Source organism: Aythya marila, assembly GCF_965140915.1.
Source record: "Aythya marila genome assembly, chromosome: 15".
Lineage (NCBI taxonomy): Eukaryota > Metazoa > Chordata > Aves > Anseriformes > Anatidae > Aythya > Aythya marila.
This window is the reverse complement of record NC_139056.1, coordinates 16532335-16551559: the sequence shown is the minus strand read 5'-3', so window position 1 is coordinate 16551559 and position 19225 is coordinate 16532335. Positions and strand designations below refer to the sequence as shown.

At 68.1% G+C, this 19225-nt stretch overlaps 1 protein-coding gene across 2 annotated transcripts in view; it reads left to right on the top strand.

The window, feature by feature from the left end:
* Positions 1 to 17454, top strand: part of CASKIN1 (CASK interacting protein 1) — a gene marked incomplete at both ends in the record, with an annotated part of 29602 nt that extends 12148 nt beyond the window's left edge. Inside the window, 20 exons of one of the 2 annotated variants that reach the window (XM_082772021.1) lie at positions 2218 to 2269; positions 4196 to 4293; positions 4525 to 4670; positions 4792 to 4887; positions 5143 to 5273; positions 5356 to 5464; positions 5692 to 5800; positions 5951 to 6045; positions 6125 to 6242; positions 7647 to 7862; positions 9894 to 10001; positions 10132 to 10250; positions 11342 to 11429; positions 13128 to 13225; positions 13540 to 13650; positions 13740 to 13841; positions 14092 to 14230; positions 14306 to 16411; positions 16540 to 16933; positions 17358 to 17454. In XM_082772021.1, the coding sequence (XP_082628147.1) occupies positions 2218 to 2269; positions 4196 to 4293; positions 4525 to 4670; positions 4792 to 4887; positions 5143 to 5273; positions 5356 to 5464; positions 5692 to 5800; positions 5951 to 6045; positions 6125 to 6242; positions 7647 to 7862; positions 9894 to 10001; positions 10132 to 10250; positions 11342 to 11429; positions 13128 to 13225; positions 13540 to 13650; positions 13740 to 13841; positions 14092 to 14230; positions 14306 to 16411; positions 16540 to 16933; positions 17358 to 17454 (4532 nt within the window). The remainder of the gene's footprint in view (positions 1 to 2217; positions 2270 to 4195; positions 4294 to 4524; positions 4671 to 4791; positions 4888 to 5142; positions 5274 to 5355; positions 5465 to 5691; positions 5801 to 5950; positions 6046 to 6124; positions 6243 to 7646; positions 7863 to 9893; positions 10002 to 10131; positions 10251 to 11341; positions 11430 to 13127; positions 13226 to 13539; positions 13651 to 13739; positions 13842 to 14091; positions 14231 to 14305; positions 16412 to 16539; positions 16934 to 17357) is intronic. The other variant, XM_082772022.1, reaches the window with a different exon arrangement.
* Positions 17455 to 19225: the final 1771 nt, after the last annotated feature.

Genomic DNA, 19225 nt, shown 5'->3' with positions numbered 1-19225 from the left:
TGGCGGAGGGCGGCTCGGCCCCTCTCCCAGGAGCAGCTCATTGGGGCGGCAGCGGGCAGCGGAAGCGGCCCTGGGCACCTCTCCACCGGCCCTGAATGGCACCTTTGTTGGGGAGCCTGGCGGCAGCCCTGGGCTGCCGGGCACCCGCTCGGCCCCGGTGCCGGGGCTGTGGTGCCAGCAGCGCCCGGCCCTTCCCGGGGTGCTGCAGCGGGGATGGGGCACGGGGGCTGTAACACCCCAGGGTCCGGCTACACTGATGTGGGGGCTTTGCTGGAAGCCTTCATTAAACTGGTGTGTGCTGCCAGGGCGAGGGGTCTCCCTGTCACGGGGGCTGTGTGGGGTTCACTCAGTGCTGTCCCATCCCTCCCCACGCCATGGGGACCCCGCGGTGCCCCTGCCCATCCCACAGCCGCTCCATTTCCCTGCGTGCCCGGAGGAGAGGCTGGGAACCTGACGGATGGGCGCTGATATCTGTTGCTATTCCAAAGCCGTCCTCCTTATCTGTCACCCATCGGCGCCGGGCTGCGCCGCTAACACGTGTCCCGCTGGTCGGGCTGTCTGCCCGCTGATGGAGCGCACCAGGGAGCTGCCTCCGGGGCACGCCGAGCCCGCTGCCTCCGCGTGGGCTGGGAGAAACTTCTGCCACAGCCCAGCACCACCCGCAGCACGTGTCCCTTTGCAGGGCCGGCTCCTGCCTGCCCCGGGGAGCCCAGAGGGGCAGGAGGCTGGGATGGAGCCCTGGAGCCCTCACGGGTCAGCGCCAGGCACAGCGCTGGACGTCAGCAGGGGTTGCAGAGCCTGGTCCCCAGCTCCAGGCACCTCATCTGCATGCACCTGGCCCCGTCTGTGCCGCATGGACGGGGATTTAAAATTCAATCAGGGCTTTACGTGCTCGGAGGAGCTGTGACTGCTCAGGCACCGACTTTACTTGCTCACGGTCCCTGCTGCTGCAGTGAGACCTGCCCTGTGCTGCAGTGAGGGCACAGGGCAGGGTCTGGGGGCACCGCGCTGCCCCGGCTGCAGCCACCCCCAGCCCTGCTCCTGCTCCCCAGCCCTGGAAGCAGGCAGGGGGGTGCTGAGAGCCCCTGGTGCTTGGAGCAGGGAGCCCTGGCATGGCTGGGGACCCCACTCCAGGCCGCTGGCACGTGCAGATGTCCGCGGTGGGACAGCAGGAGCTGCTCGCTGCCTGCACCTGGCGGGCGTCCCGCTGCGCCCCGGTTTGCTGACGCAGCATTTTGTGCCGTGTAATTGAATATCGCGCTCAGATGCTGATAAGGAGAAGTGGAGCTCGCAGCAGGAGCGAGGTCCTGGCAGCCCCAGGGCGCAAGGAGCGGCTCCTCTGCTCTGCTCTCCCCTTCCCCAGCTGAAACGGCCCCTTCCAGGGCCCTGCCTGCCATCGAGTGCCTGTCCCCCTGCATGCCTCCAGGCTTGTTCCTCCTCTCCGCCAGCCCTTCAGCAGCCACATCCCGTGGGCAGGGGGACGGGGATGGGGACAGGGATGTGCTGCTGCTGCCTGCCGCCTGCAGCCAGGCTGGGGATGGTCTCCGAGGCAGGATGCAGCCGGGTGACGTGGGGACACCACAGGGCCTGGGGTCCCCGCTCCTCCCAGGGCTGCACGTCCCCCTGGGGGTGTTGCAAGGGCTGTGGCTCTGCCTGGCCTTCGGCCTCGCTCCTCTTCCTGCCAGGCTGCCTGTTGAGGGTGCAGGTGGCCCACGGACAGTGCCCACATCCCCTGCTCCCAGGCACTGTGTGGGTCCCCAGCCCGTGGCTCTGCACCAGGGATGCAAGGAAAAGCACTTTCACTGAAAAGCCTGAGTGGCGTTTGTGGGTAAATCTTATGTAAATCTGGCTCCATCCATCTTCGCTGTGCTAATTGGATTGCTCCGAGGGGCTTAATTTCCTCACGCCTTCACCAGGAGTCAGATTTGGGGCAGTGGGGCCGCACGGGGCAGGGCAGCAGGGACGCAGGCAGTGTGGGGCTGGGGGCATCACAGGGGTCCTGCAGGGTGAAGGAGCAGGGAAAGGACACCCAGGAGAACCCCACACCAGCCCAAGGGCTGCCAGCATCAGTCCCCTTCACCCCTAAGCCTGGGGCTATGGGCATCCAACCCATGGGACAGGGGGTAAAGCCCTCCTGCAGCTGTGCCAGCTCCCCAGCGCCCAGCCCGTGCCCCTCCACCCCCCTCTCTAACAGCTTTTCCCCTCTCCCTCTCCCAGAGCTCCTCGGATCGGCGAAGAGAGTCAACGTCAACTTCCAGGACACTGACGGGTGAGTGGGAGCCCTGCTCCCGGGGAGCGTGCAATGAGGTGTGTGCGCCCTGGGGTGCAGCGAGCAGGGTGTGGGCGCCCCAGGGCCGTGCACTGCAGGGCGCAGCTGCAGGGAGCATCCCCAGGGGTGTGCCGGGCTCCCCGGTGCGATGCAGTGGAGGTGCCGCTGCCTGTGCCCCCCACGTGTGCTTGCACGGAGCCGCTGCGGGCACCGGGGGAGGCGAGGGCTGACGGGCAGCCGGTGCTCCTGCCCCTCGCCCCAGGCGGTGCACGTGGGAGCAGCCATCCCCTGCTGCCCACCCTGCACCCCCCAGCCCGCACGTGTGCGTGTGTGCGTGCACGGGTGGGTGCAGGCAAGCGTGCGGATGCGCAGCTGAGCGTGCGTGTGTATGCAGGTGTGCCGGCGTGGGCGAGCGTGCGTGCGGGGCCGTGGCAGCGCGGGGGCACTCCGGCCAGCACCGGGGAGGGTGCGTGGTGCTGGCTGTGTGGGCAGCACAGGGGCTGTCCCCCGGTGTCCCCCCTCGCACGCTTGCACAGGGGCTGAGCGTCACGGCAGGGCTGGGGCAGCGGCGGGGAGCTGCCTGCACCCTGCCTGCACCCTGCCTGTGGCTCCCAGCTGGCTCGGGGGGTCAGGAGCAGCCTTGCAGTGGGCAGTGTCCTCCTCCCTGGTGCTGTCTCGGTTTCCCCATCTCTCCTTCATTTGCTGCTCCACAGTGGTGAGCAGTGTGCGGGTGTCCCACGCTCGCAGGGGACGCGGTGCCCTGCACAGCGCGGGGCCGTGCACGGGAGAAGCCCCTGAGGCAGCCCGGGGGAGGAGGGGGGGGGGTTGTGCTGTGATTTGCACCATCTTGAGCCGATTTGAACGGGGCGCTGGAGCAGAAAATGCTGACATTTCCAGGCAGACGCTGGGGATCAGCCTCCTGAGCGAGCTGTCTGCTCTCATCGCGGCTCCAGTGCGGGAGCGAGCGGGGAACCGCGGGCAGCGGGGCCACGGTGCCCAGAGCACGCTGCGGGGTGGGGACATGTCCCCATTCCAATGGGGTCCCGGAGATGGGGGTGTGACGGGATCCCAGTCCCACCGCCCACCTTTGGGTAGGGGGTCCCTGGGGGCCAGGAGGTCCTGCTGGGGCCCGCAGCCCCTTCCCATGCTCTGGTGGCACCGGGGAGCCCCGGGGAGGGTCCAGGGGTGCCGTGCACAACCAGGGCCCGGAGCAGCAGGGCGGTGGGCGCGAGCGCAGCCGTGCGGAGGATGCTGCTGCCGCGAGAAGCAAGTAGGTCAGCTCCTGCCGGGAGCCTCCCGGCTCGGCGGCGCCGTGTGAAAGCAGAGCAGGGTGCAGCGCAGCAGGGCGAGGGGCTTTCCCAGCCCCCCGGGGGGGTTGGTATGGGGTAGGGGCACCGCGGCCATCTGGCAGCCTGCCCCCCCCTGCACCGGTGCCCACAGCCGCATCGCCTGGGCCAGGCTGGGGGAAGTGGGTCAGCGGGGGGGCACCTCCCTGGCGCCAGCCCCCCGGTGCCTGGCCCTTTGCCTGCAGCCCCTTGGGCTTGCAGCAGACGCTGGGAAGTGCCTCGGGTGCTTGGGTCTCGCTCCAGCACCCCGCAAACCAGCCCCACCAGCCCCTGCTCCTGCGGTGCAGATTTCCGTGTTTTCACCCAACATCCACAGCCGTGTCCCACCACACCAGGCCACGAGGCTGTCCTGGGGCTGCAGCACCCCAGGAGAAGCTAAATAAAGCTAAATAATGCTGAACAAAGCTAAATGAAGTGGCTCAGCTGAGGCTCTTTGAGCGCAGACAGCACAGCACCAGGGCACGCGTGCATGGCTGGGGACAGTGTGGGCACCCTGGGGTGCCGCAGGGGGTGCAGGCTGGAGGGGGCAGCCCTGCTGGAGCAGTGGCCGCAGCCCCCTGATGCCAGAATCTGCCCCCAGATTCTCTGCCCTGCACCATGCGGCGCTCAACGGGAACACCGAGCTCATCTCGCTGCTGCTGGAGGCGCAGGCTGCGGTGGACATCAAGGACAACAAAGGCGAGTGCCCGGGGCCACGTCACCCCCAGGCTGGTGCGCAGGGCAGAGCCAGCGCCGGGTGCCCTGTGCCTGGCTGCCGGCACACCGGGGTGGGAGGTGAGGGGGGCCCCTTTTGGGACGTGGGGGCTGCATCCCCTTGCGGGGTCCTGCCCGGTGCCCCCGGCCCTGCGCCCCTTGGCAGGCCGTGTCCGTGTGGGTTATGTGCTCAAGTGGGTTATGTCCCGCCCGCAGGCATGCGGCCCCTGCACTACGCGGCTTGGCAAGGCAAGAAGGAGCCCATGAAGATGGTGCTGAAGGCAGGGTCCTCCGTGAACATCCCGTCAGACGAGGGACAGATCCCCCTGCACCTGGCGGCACAGCACGGGCACTACGACGTGGTACAGCGGGGCCGCGGTGGGGCAGGGGGTGGCACTGGGGCACAGGGGGGGGCGGTGGGGCTGTGCTGCTCCCCCTGCCCCTGCTCGTGCCCCTCACCGTGCTCGGGTCCCTCCCCTGCAGTCCGAGATGCTGCTGCAGCACCAGTCCAACCCCTGCATCATGGACAACTCGGGGAAGACGCCGCTGGACTTGGCGTGCGAGTTTGGCCGGGTCGGGGTGAGTCCCCGCAGTGCTGGGGCCCTAAAGGCAGCTCGGGGAGTGGGGGGGGCCTCGGCGAGGCCCTTGGGGTAAGGGGGCACCCAGGGGTGGGCGCAGGGCGGCCACAGGGGGGGCAGCAGGGGGACACCTCCTGCTCCCACGTGCCATGGGGTGGCCGGGCGCAGGGAGGGCGTCTGTGCGTGGGGCCCTGCAGCCCCGGCAGGCGGCTGAGCCGTCTTTGCAGCCCTGCTCCGTCTGTGTTTGCTGATCCAGGTGGTCCAACTGCTCCTGAACAGCAACATGTGCGCGGCGCTGCTGGAGCCCAAGCCGGGGGACACCACCGACCCCAACGGCACCAGCCCCTTGCACCTCGCGGCCAAGAACGGCCACATCGACATCATCCGGTGGGTGCCTGGGTACATGGGGAGGGGGGACAGCGCCGGCCCCGTGCCCCCCCACCCCGCTGACCCCTCCATGTGCCCGCAGGCTCCTGCTGCAAGCTGGCATCGACATCAACCGGCAAACCAAGGCGGGCACGGCCCTGCACGAGGCGGCGCTGTGCGGCAAGACCGATGTGGTGCGGCTCCTGCTGGATGTAAGGGACCCCCCGGCACCCCCAGCACAGGGAGGGGACACAGGAGGGGAGCAGCCCCATGGCTGCGGGGTGTGGAGCAGCGTGTGCACCTCCTGGGGAGCGGGGAAAGGGTCCTGGGGGGCAGGCAGCGAGCTGTGCCCGTGGGGCTGGGCGGCACGGCCCCCCCGTCTGATGGCACAGAGCAGGGGGGCGCAGCCTCATCCCGAGCCCTCTCGGTGCCGTTGCAGAGCGGGATCAACGCCCACGTCAGGAACACGTACAACCAGACGGCTCTGGACATCGTCAACCAGTTCACCACCAGCCAGGCCAGCAAGGAGATCAAGCAGATGCTGCGGGGTAGGGGCAGGGGCTGCCGGGCGGCCACCCGGGCTCGGGACGTCACCCAGCAGAGAGCCCCCAGCCGCCGGGGCTGGGACCTCGGGGGGGCACTGGGTGACCCCCACCCTGGGGCTGGGCACCCGGTGACGCCGCCCTCTGTCCCCGCAGACGCCTCGGCCGCTCTGCAGGTGCGCGCCGTCAAGGACTACTGCAACAACTACGACCTGACCAGCCTCAACGTGAAAGCCGGAGACGTCATCACCGTGAGTGCGGCTGCGGGACCCAGGGGGGGGCCGTACCCGGGGGTCCCCAGCCCCTGCCCTGACCCTGAGCTGCCCGCAGGTGCTGGAGCAGCACGCGGACGGGCGCTGGAAGGGCTGCATCCACGACAACCGGACCGGCAACGACCGCGTGGGCTACTTCCCCTCCAGCCTCGTCGAGGCCATAAGCAAGCGAACAGGCAAATATCCCCCCACCTCTGCCTTCCCCGGGCTGCTCCCAAACTCGTGTCCCCAGGCGCAGCCCAGCCCTGGGGACCCCCATTTCGGTCTGGCATTGCCTGGGGTCTCAGGGGGGCGAGGTGCAGCCGGTGTGGCCCGTTTGGGGCGATGCCCCCGTGGTGCATGTGAGGTCGGTGTCCCCGTTGTGCAGGGACGTTGAGCACCGGGTTGGTGCCCCTCTTGTGCCTCCCCATCGAGCGGGGATGGTGCCGTGTGGGTTCGGTGCCCCTGTCATGTGTGGGGTCAGTGCCTGGGGGTCGGTGCCAGGTGGGCAGCGTTGGTGCATGCGGATCGCCGGGGGGTCACGGCTGTTGGGAGGAGCTGGTGCTCGGTGTCCAAGCAGGGACAGCGCCAGCAGCCTCACGTGGGGCTGGGCACCAGTGCCAGGGACCTGGTGCTGCCCCGTGGGGACCTCTCCATAGCCAGGGACCATCCCAGGGAGAGGACCCTGCTCCCCTGCCCTGTCCCCATCCCTGTCCCTGTCCCCATTCCTGCAGGACGCGCATTCCCAGGGCTGACCCATGGTGGTGCCTGCTGCTGGGAGCACTGCAACGGGGCTGGCACAGCCCCGATGTGTTCAAAGGCACCACATCAAGTGGCTCCCAGCCCTGTGTGCCCCCGGTGTGCCGTGGGGCGCAGGCAGGAGGCGGCGGCGTTTCGGTGGGGTCTGTGGGGAGTGGAGCCGTGAGAACCTGCAGGGGCTGTGGGGCTGTGGGGCTGTGGGGCTGTGGGGCTGCAGAGCTGCCCCCTGCCCAGGAGGGGGTTGCGTGCCGGTGCTGCGGGGCTGAGGTCCGTGTCTCCTGTGCCAGCTCTGTCGCGGTGGTGTTTCCAGGGTCCTGGATCTTGTAGCAATCCCAGCAGCCGAGCGCAGCCCCACGCAGCTCAGGGGCTCGGGCACGGGCTGCTCCAGGGCTCGGCCAGCCAGGCCCAGCTGTGCCCACAGCCCTGCTCCCCCCGAGATGGCCCTGCAGGCAGTGGGACCCGGAGCCCCCCGGCTCCAGGAGCACCCGGCGATGCCGCTGCCTCGAGCGCAGGGCTGCCCCGTGCCTGTCCCCGGCCACGGGACAACCGTGGGTCCGTGGGATGTGCCCCCAGGCCGTACCTGCCGCTGCGCTGTGCCACGCACTGAGCTCCCGCTGCTGCTCCTTGGCTCAGCTCCTCCTTGGTTGGGTCTCGGTTCTGGCTTCTCCACATCTCTTTGGTTGCTTCTTTGGTTTGCTGCTTTTTTGTTTTCATTTTCTTTTTTTTTTTTCTTTATTTTTATTTTTTTTTCTTTTCCTTTTTTTTTTTTTTTTGGTGGCGCTGAACGTGTCTCTGTTATTTTTATTCTTTTCATTTTGTCTCTTGTTATGTTTTATTATCAGGTTCATGGGAGACTGTAACAATCCCCCAACAGTACCAAAAGATCCCGCTCCCGGCTTACGGGGCTGCTGTGCTAAACGGTGACGCCTCGTCCCATCCGTTCCATTCCCTGCCTCCACCTCCACCTCCACCACCACATTCCCATCAGACTCTTTTCAGTTCCTTTGGCTATCACAGGCTCTCCCCTAGCAGTGCCGACGAGCCGCGTTACGGACCAGGTAGTTCACCGCTCGCTTCATTCTCGATGGATTTCGTTCTTTTCCTTTTGAAGTGTGTTTTCTGTTCTTTTCTCTCCGCTCGGCTCCTCTCCCCCCGTGCCTCGCTGCCTGCCGTGTGCTTGCACGCGGCTGCGGGCGTGTCTGCGGGCGCGTGCACGTGCGTGCGCGTGCATGCAGCCCGTGTGCCAGTGCGTGTGCACGTGCGTGTGCATGCAGGCGTGTGCATGCGTGTGTGCGTGTGCATGCGGGCGGACGTGTGTGTGCGGGTGTGTGCGGGTGTGTGCCCGCGTGCATGCAGACCCAGCCCCTCCGCCGCCCTCCCCTCCTGGTGCAGCCGTGGCCCCCGCTGTGCCCAAGCCCCTCCGCGGGCACATCCTGCTCCCCCCGGGCATCCCCTGGCTGCACAGGCAGCTCTGGGGGCAGTGCTGAGCCCCCCGGCCGCGTGCGCTGTGCCCACAGCCTGCAGCATCCGTAGGGAGCCCCAAAACGTCCTGCCAGGGGGTGCTGGGGGTGCGGGGCCGTGCTCATGGGGCTGGCTGGGAGCTGAGCCCCTGCCCTGGGCAGCCCAGCTCCTGGCGGGTGTCTGAGCTCACAGGGCCGGGGCTGTGCGCTCGGAGCGGGGAAGGGCTCAGCAGCAGGAGCATTTCCCAGGGGATGCTCTCGGGATGGGCTCCGTGCAGGCAGTGCCCGGCTGCAGCCTGGGCGCTGTCCCCGTGGCACAGGCAGGTGACAGGCGCTGTTGGTCGGGTGATGGCACTGGAGGTGCCCATGCTGGGACAGCCAGGAGGGCGGATACGTGCCCAGGGCTCCCCGGGGTGCAGCCTGGGTGTGCTGCCGTGGCAGTTTGGGGTTGGCTCTTTGGGGTTGGGGTGCTCACACGAGCCGTGGCAGCGCGCGTTGTGTTGGGGGAACACTGGGCTGGCCACGCTCGTGGCTTCCCGGAGAGATGGGGACAAGGGCGCAGCGCTGCTCCCTCCCGAGGTTTTCTCTCTGGGTCGGGTGGTGCTGAGCCCCGCGCCCCCCGGCACAGCGGGCTCCTCGCTGGCTGCAGCACGCAGCGTGGGCACGTCCCAGCCTGACAGCAGCGTGCCTGTTGGCTTCCTGCTCACGCTCCTGCAGGGAATTTATCACCTTGCACCATCTGCCCTGCGCTCCAGCCCGGCCGTGCGCTGGGCCAGAGGTTTAATGGCTGAGCGTGGCGCAGCGCCCGGCACCGGGGGCTTTGGCAGGGCCCTCGGGCAGCGTGGGGCCGTTCTCCACCACCATCTGATGCTGTTCTGCACCCCGGTGTCACCACAGGGGGTTAGCCCGGGTCCCATCCAGCACTGGGACCCCCCGGCTGTCCCCGGTGTGAGCGGGGCCTGGCGGGGCTGGGGCAGCGGGGAGGAGCGCAGTGCTGGTGGAGGGGCGCTTCTGGGGTGGTCCTGAAGCTGCACCTGCGTGGGGGCCGGGTCCCCTCGCCCGCAGCTGTGTCACCCTTGTCACTGGCTGCCCTGGGGCACCCTGGGGAGCTTGGGGTGCACAGCACCCTGGTGCCTGGCTCCACGCAGCATCCTCCACCCGATGGGTGCAGGTGACCACACTGGGATAGCAACAGAGCCACCTCGGCGGGGGACAGCGGGGTGCCCAGTCCTGTCCCCCTCAATGGCTCATGTCCCCATCTTGCTCTGCATGGGGACAGCACGGCTCTGTCCCCTGCCCAGGCTGAGCTGCACCACTGGGACACCCTGCAGGGCTCTGTCCCTGCTTGGTGGCAGGGATGGGGTGCCCTGCAGGACAGGGTCCTGGAGACAGCCACTTGTCCTCCCTGTCACCCTGTGCTGGCTGCTCGGGGAGGTTGGGAACCAAGGACAGCGCTGTCCCTCCCCCCCAGGCATCTCCTGGAAACTTTTGACTGTTCTTTTTTTCCCTGCATTTGGTGCTGACGGACCTGGGGCCGGGGCTCGCCTCTCCCCATGCCACCCTGATGCGAGCCCCAGCGTGCTGGGGCCACGCACGCCTGACGGCCGCTCTCTCTGCTCTGCCACCAAGGGTCCCGGGGGGCCGACATGAGCCCGTCCCACCTCTCCCCGTCGCAGGGCGGATCGGCCGCGCCGGCTCCCACCGAGGAGATCTGGGTGCTGCGGAAACCCTTCACAGGTACGGTGGGCACGTGCTGCCAGCTCCCTGTCCCCAGGGCAGCCCGCGCCAGGACGCAGCGTGACACCGCGGTGTCCCCCTGCCCGGCTGTGGGCTCGGGGCCCTGATGCCTTCTCCTCTCCGTGTGCAGGTGGCGACCGCAGCAGCCTGGGCAGCACGGGCAGTGTGGCCTCGGCTCGCAGCTCGGGGAGCGGGCAGAGCGCGGGCAGCGGGGCGCACGCCCTGCACGCCGGCTCCGAGGGCGTCAAGGTAAGGCTGGGCGCGGGGTGGGGGCTCCAGGTGGCACCCGGCTCCGGCATCGGCGCCTGCTCAGGGGCAGGACTTGGCTCCTTGGGCAGCCGTGACCCCATCCTGAGCAGTGCCCCCGGGTCCCTGCTCAGATCAATGCTCAGCCCGGTGCTGCAAGGTGCTGCTGGCACCCAGCGTGGCTGCCACTGCCGGCGGTCAGCGGCGTGTCCCCTCCCTGCCGGCCCCGGCTGCTGGCTGAGCTCAGCCCCCGGCACCTGAGCAGTGTGTGGCCCAGGCTGGAGGCGTGCGTCTCTGCTGCCTCTCCGAGGCTGCGTCTGCGCTGCGCACTGCACTGCTCGCTGCGCACTGCCGCCCGCCCGCTGCAGCCACGCGCTGCACGCTGCCATCTGCCTGCTGCACGCTCCTGCGCCGGGCACTGCTGCCCACTGCACAGAACACACTGCACGGCACACACTGCACTTTGCATGGCACACACTGCACACTGCACAGTGCACATTGCACATTGCACACTGCACATTGCACACTGCACGTTACACAGTGCATATTACACGCTGCACACTGCGTTACACACTGCACATCACACCCTGCTCACTACGCACTGCATGCTGTGCCATAGCTCCCTGCCCTCTGTGCACTGCCCACCGCAGCCCCTGCCCACGACGTCCCATCCCGAGGAGCCCCACAAGCCCACCTCCCCACAGCACTGCCCGCATGATGCCAGACCCAGCCGTGCGTTGAGCTCTGCGTGTCCCCATGCCCCCGCGCCAGGCCCCGTGCCGACGGCCACCGCGGCACCGCCGTGCAGATGGGGGGGGGGGGCCACGCTGGCAGCCTGCTCCGGGTGTGCGTCAGGCTGGATTCGGGGTGCCGCGGTGCTGCAGGCTCCCGCCGCCCGCGAGGCACCATCTGTGCTGCGAGTGCTGCTCCCGCTCTCCCCGCCGCAGCCCAAACCCGTTGCGCCCCTCCCTGCAGCACCCGCAGCGCCCGCCGCGCGCACCCCCCGAGCCCGCCGCCCCCCCCCCCTCCCCACCCTGGGCACCCGCTCGCCTCACTCCTGCCTGCTCTCCCCCCCTTCCCGGGGTGTTTTTCAGCTGCTGGCAACGGTCCTTTCCCAGAAGGCTTCTGCGCAAGATGCTGCCGTGGGCGATGGGCCGGCCAAGGCGCAGGACATCCCCGCAGGTGCGTGCCGCCAGCCGCCCGGCTGCTGGGAGCAGGAGGAGCCCTGGCCCCGCCGCGGGCTTGCCGTGGATTGAGTGATTTGTCTTTTTTTTTATTGCCACGGCGCCCGGCGCAAGAAGAAAACGTGTGGGTAAAAAATGACTCTCTCGCCTTTCGGCTGCTGCCAGGCCTTCTCCTGCCTCGGTTAGTGGGGGCACCGCGGGGGGGGCGGCGCGGGCGGGCAGCGGGGGCGAGAGAGCTCCCCGGCCCCTTCCAACACCGGGCCCCCCCGCCGCCTCCTCGCCACCCGGGGGGCTCGGCTGGGGGCTGCCCACGCCGCGGGGGAGGCACGTGGGGGGCAAAGGTGGGAGCCGCGCAGGCGGGGGCCGATGGGCAGGGGGTGCCCGGGCTGCGGAGCTGCGCGCAGGGGGGACGCGCATCGCCGGGGAGGGGGTGCCGGCATCGCGGGGGGCTGCGGGCAGCAGAGGGGGGTGCAGATGCCGAGGGGATGCGCACGTGGGGAAGGTGCCCACGCGAGGGGGGCGCAGACGCGAGGGGGAGGCACATGGCAGGGGGAGGCACGTGGGAGGCGGCTGCCCACGCACGGGAGGTGCGGGCGCCACCAGGGGATGCGCGCACAAGGGGGATGCGCACACATTGGGGGGGGCACAGACACACACACACACAGACACACACACACACACACAGAAACACGCAAGGAGGATGCACACGCAGCTGGGATGCAGGTGCCAGAGGGCTGCGCACACACACACACGCACACACAGAGCCACAAGCAAGGAGGCTGCTCACACACAGTGCGGGGACGCAGGCGAGGAGGACGCGCTTGCCAGCAGGGGGAAGGGGAGGCTGTTGTTGATCCAGATTCGAGAGATGAGGCGGAGATTTCTGGGCAGCCCTTGCCACCCGCAGGGCTGGTGACGGCCACCGTCCATGGGATGGGAGCAGTGGGGATGCCTGGGGGTCTCTGCTGGGGCGCTGGGGGCAAGGCAGCCCGTGGCAGCCTGCTGTCCCCGGCGGGGGCTCCTCGCTGCAGTGAGGCTGAGCCCAGTCCTGGGCTGGTGGCAGGGCCAGAGGAGCAGGCACGGATGGCTTTGGGCAGCAGGACCCCTCAGGCTGCCCCTGGGGGATGTGGGCAGCCAAGACCAGCTCTAGAGGGGGATCCAGCCCCTGCTGGGTCCCTCTGCTCCTGGTTGTGCTCAGAGGGCATTGCAGCTCCCCAGTCCGGGCTGGGCAGGGGCTCTTCTGGCTCTGGGCCACGCAGGTGAGCACCATCCCCTCGCTGCCCCAGCTTTGCCCTGGCACCAGGAGCTGCACGGGGCCAGGGAGGGTCCAGGAGGACCCCATGCCAATGCAGCCACCGCTGTAAGGCTGGGGACAGCCCGGCTGCCAGCCCTGCTGAGCATCAGCACTGCGGGGTTGTGACCGTCCTGGGGAGCGGAGCCTGGGTAAGGGCACCCCGGGGTGTGCTGCCGGGCTCAGGGCTCTGTGGGCTCGGAAATGGCTCTCCTCTGCCCCGGCCCCACTGCCCCAGGGACGTGGCTGTGCCACCCTGCTCCTGGCAGGGGCTTTGCTCCCCATCCTGCCCAGCCAGCACCCGGGGGCTGCAGCGCAGGGCAGTGGTGGGGAGGGCCTGGCCGGGACCCCAGCCCCACGAGGCTGCAAGGCCCTGGTCCCCTCTGACCACCACCTCCCCGGCAGGCTCCTCACGGTCGCAGAGCGTGGCCAGCTCCCCCTATGCCCCCCAGCCGGCCGCCGAGCAGCAGCTGAAGAAGATGGAGCCACCTTCGGAGGGGAAGGTGAGCAGGGAGCACTGGGGGTGGTGACAAGGGACACCCCTGCACCTGTAGCTGTGGGCATTTTGGCAGAGCCGTGACACAGCTACTGAGGCTGGCACAGCTCTGGGTGCTGGCTCTGGGTGCTGGCCACGATGCCGTGCCCATGGGGTGGCCCGATCCCTGGGGCCCCTCTGCAGTGCCAGATCTGAGCCTCTGCCAGCCCGCAGCTGGATGTGGGCACAGCTCGCAGGGCGCACAGGGGCCGTGCCAAGGACAGGGGCGGTGGGTCCCTGTCCCTAGGGCAGCCCTGAGCCGTGCTGCCCCTCTCGCCCCAGAGCTCAGAGGCCGTGTACCAGTGGTTGTGCAAGTTCCAGCTGCAGCTCTACGCACCCAACTTCATCAACGCCGGCTACGACATCACCACCATCAGCCGGATGACACCGGAGGTGAGGCCGTGGGGGCACCGGGACTGGCCACCGGCACCGGGAGGGGGACGTGGCCAGTGCGGGGTGATGCTGACCCCTTTCTGCCCCAGGACCTCACGGCCATCGGTGTCACCAAGCCGGGACACAGGAAGAAAATCGCCTCCGAGATCAACAACCTCAACATCCCCGAGTGGCTGCCGGAGTACAAGCCGGTAAGGGCGGCGTGGGGCTGGGCGCGCTGATCCAGAGAGGTGCTGGGACCCCTGCGGCACGGCCCCTCTGCCCCGTCCCGCTGGGTGTGACACCACACGTGCCCTGACACTGCCCCACCAGCTGGGGGGCTTGCAGAGCACAGAGGTGTCCCCCAAAGGCTTGGGGACACTCGCGTGGCAGGGGCACCGTGCGTGCCGGGGACCGGACCTTGGTGCAAGCTGGCGCTGAGCCGTGTCCCGCACCCCCTAGGCCAACCTGGCCCTGTGGCTCTCCATGATCGGCCTGTCCCAGTACTACAAGCTGCTGGTGGAGAACGGCTATGAGAACATCGACTTCATCACCGACATCACCTGGGAGGACCTGCAGGAGATCGGCATCACCAAGCTGGGTAAGGTCCTGTGCCACGGCACCGCGGCAGCCCCGGCCCCCTCGCCGCGGCACTGACGCCGTGTGCCGCCCCCAGGCCACCAGAAGAAGCTGATGCTGGCAGTAAAGAAGCTGGCGGAGCTGCAGCGGGCCGAGCTGGGCAAGTACGAGCCAGGCACGCTGAAGAGGAAGGCAGCAGCGTGCCCGGAGGTGCTGGCCATCGAGTCCCCCCCACCTGAGCCGCCCGAGTGCCAGTCGCCCAAGATGACCACCTTCCAGGACAGCGAGCTCAGCAGCGAGCTGCAGGTGGCCATAACGGGCGAGGGCCCCGAGGAACCCCCCGAGAAGCCCGCGAACCCCTCGGCCCCCGGCTACCGCTCGCCCCCGGCTCTGGGCGGCCGCACCAGGGTGATGAGCAGCTCGCAGGAGCTGCTGGGGGACGGCCCCCGCGCCCCTGCTGCTGCCGCCATCTCCAAGAGCCAGGAGTACCTGGCAGAGGGGGCTGCCGAGGGCCCCCCTGCGCCACCCAAAGAGGCACGACCGCAACGGCATGGCCACTCCGTCAAGCGTGCCAGTGTACCACCAGTGCCCGGCAAGCCCCGGCAGCCCTTCCCACCTGCTGCCGGGCACCTGACGCCACCGCAGACCCCCGGCAAGCCACGGCCCCCCTCCCCGCAGGGCCCAGCGGTGCCCCACGCCACCGCCAAGGTGAAGCCCACCCCGCAGCTGCTGCCGCCGGGCGAGCGCCCCGCGTCGCCCCGCTCCCTGCCCCAGTCGCCCACGCACCGTGGTTTCGCCTACGTCCTGCCGCAGCCCGCCGAGGGCGAGGGGGCCCCCCCGGGGGTGCCCGTCCTGCCCGTCTCGGTGCCGGTGCTGTGCCTGCCGCCGGCGGGCGAGGGCGAGGAGGAGCCGGGGCGGCCGAAAAAGCGAGCGCACAGCCTGAACCGCTACGCCGCCTCCGACAGCGAGCAGGAGCGGGACGAGCTGCTGGTGCCCGACGCGGGGCCCTACGCCACCGTCCAGCGGCGCGTGGGGCGCAGCCACTCGGTGCGGGCCCCCGCCGGCGGCGACAAGAACGTCAACCGCAGCCAGTCCTTCGCCGTCCGCCCCAAGAAGAAGGGGCCCCCGCCGCCCCCGCCCAAGCGCTCCAGCTCCGCTATCTCCAGCGCCGGCATGGCCGAGGACTTCCCCAAGGAGGGTGAGGGTGAGGCGGCCGCTGGCCCCCCCGCCGCCGAGGGGGAGAGCCGCCGGGAGCAGCGGCGAGCCAGCGACCTGGGCGGCAGCGTGGACACGGGCAGCGCCGGCAGCGTGCGGAGCATCGCGGCCATGCTGGAGATGTCCTCCATCGGCGGCGGGGCCCGGGCGCTGGCCCTGCAGAAGCCGCCTGGAGCCGGCGTGCCAGGGCCGGCCAAGGCACCTGAGGGCTACTACCTGCAGCCGGGAGCCCCCCCGGGCAGCCCCGAGCGCGCCCGCGTGGCCACTGTCCTGGCCACTGTCAAGCACAAGGAGGCCATCGGGCTGGACGGGGAGGTGGTGAACCGGCGCCGGACCATCAGCGGCCCCGTCACCGGGCTGGTGGCAGCCGCCCGGCGTGAGCGTGCCGACAGCGTGCGGTCAGAGACGGGCGCTGAGAGCCCCGGCGAGCGGCTGCGGGCCGAGCGCGGCGGCTCCCCGGACACCATCCCCTTCGCCGAGGATGGCAACCTCACCATCAAGCCGCGGCCGCGACCCCTGGGGCCGGCCCGCGTGGAGGCGGGCGAGGGGCTGTCCCCGGCCCACCGCCACGGGGACCTGGCCAAGGTGGAGGCCAGCGCCACGCTGAAGCGGCGGATCCGGGCCCGGCAGAGCCAGCAGGACAGCGTCCGCTTCATCCTCACCGAGTCCGACACCGTCAAGCGCCGGCCCAAGGCCAAGGACAAGGAGCCGGCGCTGGAGCCGGCCCCGCTCGCCGTCTACCAGAACGGCACCGGCACCGTCAAGCGGCGCCCAGCCTCCGAGCTGAGCGGGGCCGAGCCGCCCCCAACCCCACCGCCTGCCACCCGCCCCGACGGCCCCGACTACCCCCCGCCGCCCGCCGAGCCCAAGAAGCCCTTCAAGCCGCCGGTGTCCCCCAAACCCGTGCTAACGCAGCCAGCGCAGAAGGTCCCCGGGCCACCGGTGCCCATCCCCAAAAAGGTGCCCATCCCGAGCCCCGGCAGCCCAGGTAGGTGCCCGCAGATCCGCGGCAAGGGAGGGTGCAGGGTGCCCCTGGGTGCAGCACCTTGGTGCCTTGCAGGGTGCTGTTCCAGCACCACAACCATCCTGCCCACCCCCTCTCCCTTCTCTCCGCAGAGGTGAAGCGCGTCCACGGCACGCCGCCCCCGGTGTCCCCCAAGCCCACGCCGCCCCCCACGGCACCCAAGCCCCCCAAGCCCCACGCCGCCATCCAGTCGGTGAGCGCGGGCTCCACGCCGGCGCCGTCCCCCGCCAGGCAGCTGGGCGCCACCGCCAAGCCCTCGAGCACGCCGCCCTCGCTCTGCTCCAGCCCCGCCAAGCCCCTCTCGCCCGGCGCGCAGCCCCAGCAGGTGCCGGTGAAGCCGCCGCGCTCTGCCATCGCCGGCCCCTCCGTCGACAGCGCCAGCCCCGAGCTGGTGCAGCAGAAGCTGGAGGAGACCAGCGCGTCCCTGGCTGCCGCGCTGCAGGCCGTGGAGGAGAAGATCAAGCAGGAGGACAGCCAGGCGGCAGAGTAAGGGGGCTGCATGGGGACGGGGAGTGTTCTGAGCAAGCACGGCAGGAGCAGGGCTGTGCCAGAGCGCAAAGCGAGGGAGACACCGTGCCAGAGCACCTCGGGGCACTGGCTGTGCAGGAGCACGGGGTGCTGGAGAGGTGACACTGGGGACAGCATGCTGGTGTGGCATGGGCAGGGGATGTGGGCATGGCACCGGAGAGGTGCCACCATGCTTCTGGAGGGGAGCACCATGGGCTGGGGGGCCCCAGCATGTGGTGACAGCTGGGTCTGTGTTGGAGAGGTGGCACTGGGGACACTGCTGAGCACCGTGGGGCAGAGGCAGCGTGTGGGGGTGTTCCAGGGACAGCAGGGCCATGGCATGGGGCAGTGCAAGTGCTGCTGTCCCTGTGCATGGCACTGACCCATCTCCACCCGTCCCCAGCTCTGCTGTGGAGTCAAAGAGCACCGGGAGCATCCTGGACGACATCGGCAGCATGTTCGACGACCTGGCGGACCAGCTGGATGCCATGCTGGAGTGAGGGGCGCGACGGCCCCGCGAACCTCAGGGCTTACGTGGGCACAAGGGCACAACGATCCACGACCTCCCGGCCCCGCCGCCCCCTCCCCGTCCCCTTTGTACAGCCGTCCCCTCCCGGACATCCCATCCCTCGGGGTTTGCACAAAGAAGAAGATACCTCAGGATTGTGCTCACGGACTCGGCGCCCGCTCGCCGCCCCGCGACGGCTCTGGCAGGACTCCCTTTTGCAGAAGCAAAAAAAAAAACCAACAACCAACAAACCACAACAGAAGAAACAAAGCAACACGACCCAGCCCCAAACGCCCCCTTCTCGCCAGCTGTGGAGGCACCGGGGGTTCTCCTCTACCTACCTGTCCGGTGGCCACAGCCCCCCGGCCCCGCGGCCGCTGCCTTTGTGCCCGTGCCCTGCCGGCCCCGGCCCCGAATGTAGCACAACCCCGGCGCGTTGGCCACGCTGCTTCCTCCGCTCCCTTCAGCAGACGGCCTTTGTCCGTCCGTCCGTCTGTCCGTCCGTGCCGGGGGGCTGGCGCGGTGGCCGTGCCGATTTGTTCTGGTGGGGAGTCCGGATGGGCAACTTGGGTTTCTTTTCTCTCTCTCTTTTTTTTTTTTTTTTCCTCTTTCTCTCTCTCTTTTTTTTTAACTTTTCTTTTTTAATTTCCTGTTTTTCCGTCGTCGTTTGCGAGTGGCGGGGCGGGCAGGGCGCGGGGCCATGGTGCCGGACCAGGCTGCGGGGCTGCCCCGCTCCCCGTGCCCCCCGCAGCACCGGGACCCCCGCGCCAGGGCCCCGAGCTCCGCAGAGGGGTGCTGCAGGTGCTGCCGTGCTTCCTCGCCTGGGGTCTTCCCTTTTGGGCGTGGGGAGGGGATTTCTGTTGGCACCAGTTGCAAACTGGTGAGCGAGCACCCTGCGTCGGGGCGGGCGGGGGGCAGCGGGCCGTGCCCCTGCCCGGCCCCCTCGCCGCCAGGGGAGAGGACGTAATAAGCTATACAGAAGTATTAATTTATTGGAGGGGAAAACAAACGAGAGGTATAAAATGGATTTCCCCCGCCCCCAAAATAATAAAAAAGAATAAACTTTAACAAATATATATTTAAAAGATTTAAAAATATTAGCAATTATATATAAAGCAGTTTAAAAAAAAAATCAAGAGAAAACTGGATTTTAGCTTGAGAAAAACTATTAGATTATACTAAGCTGTGTGTCTTGTGGCAAACTCATTCTACGAGTAGCACAATATTTACCTTTTATCTGGGTGGAAGGTACGTGCAAGCAGTTCTGTTCGGGTTTTTCTGTTCGAAGTCGGTGTAACGTCTTTATTTTTACACAGTTAAGAACTCAAAGGATGTGCCTTGTTTTATGGAGGTTTTTGTTAATTCTTATACTGAAGGTGTTTCATTTATTTTGGGGTGTCTTCAGGTTTTGATTTTCTTTTTTTTTTTCGGCATTCGTTTCCTGTGCGCGTGTGCGTGTGCGTGCGTTCGCGGGTGTGTGCGTGTGCTCGTGTGCGTTGCGGGCCGCACGGCTGTATATCCATGTACAAACAGGAGCTGGAGTCTGGTTCAGTCGCTTGAGTTCTGATGAATGCATTTTTTGCTCGTGGTTTCAAAAAGTGTTGATGTACCTTTCTTTTCCTGAGACCTACAGACTGGTCTCGCCCTCTCCCTCTCCCCCTCTTCTCTTCCCTCTCTCCCCTCTCTGTCTCCCCTCTCTCCTGTTGTGTTCGCTGATCCAGATGTGTTTGGCACAACTTTGAAATTTCTTTTAAAAAAACACA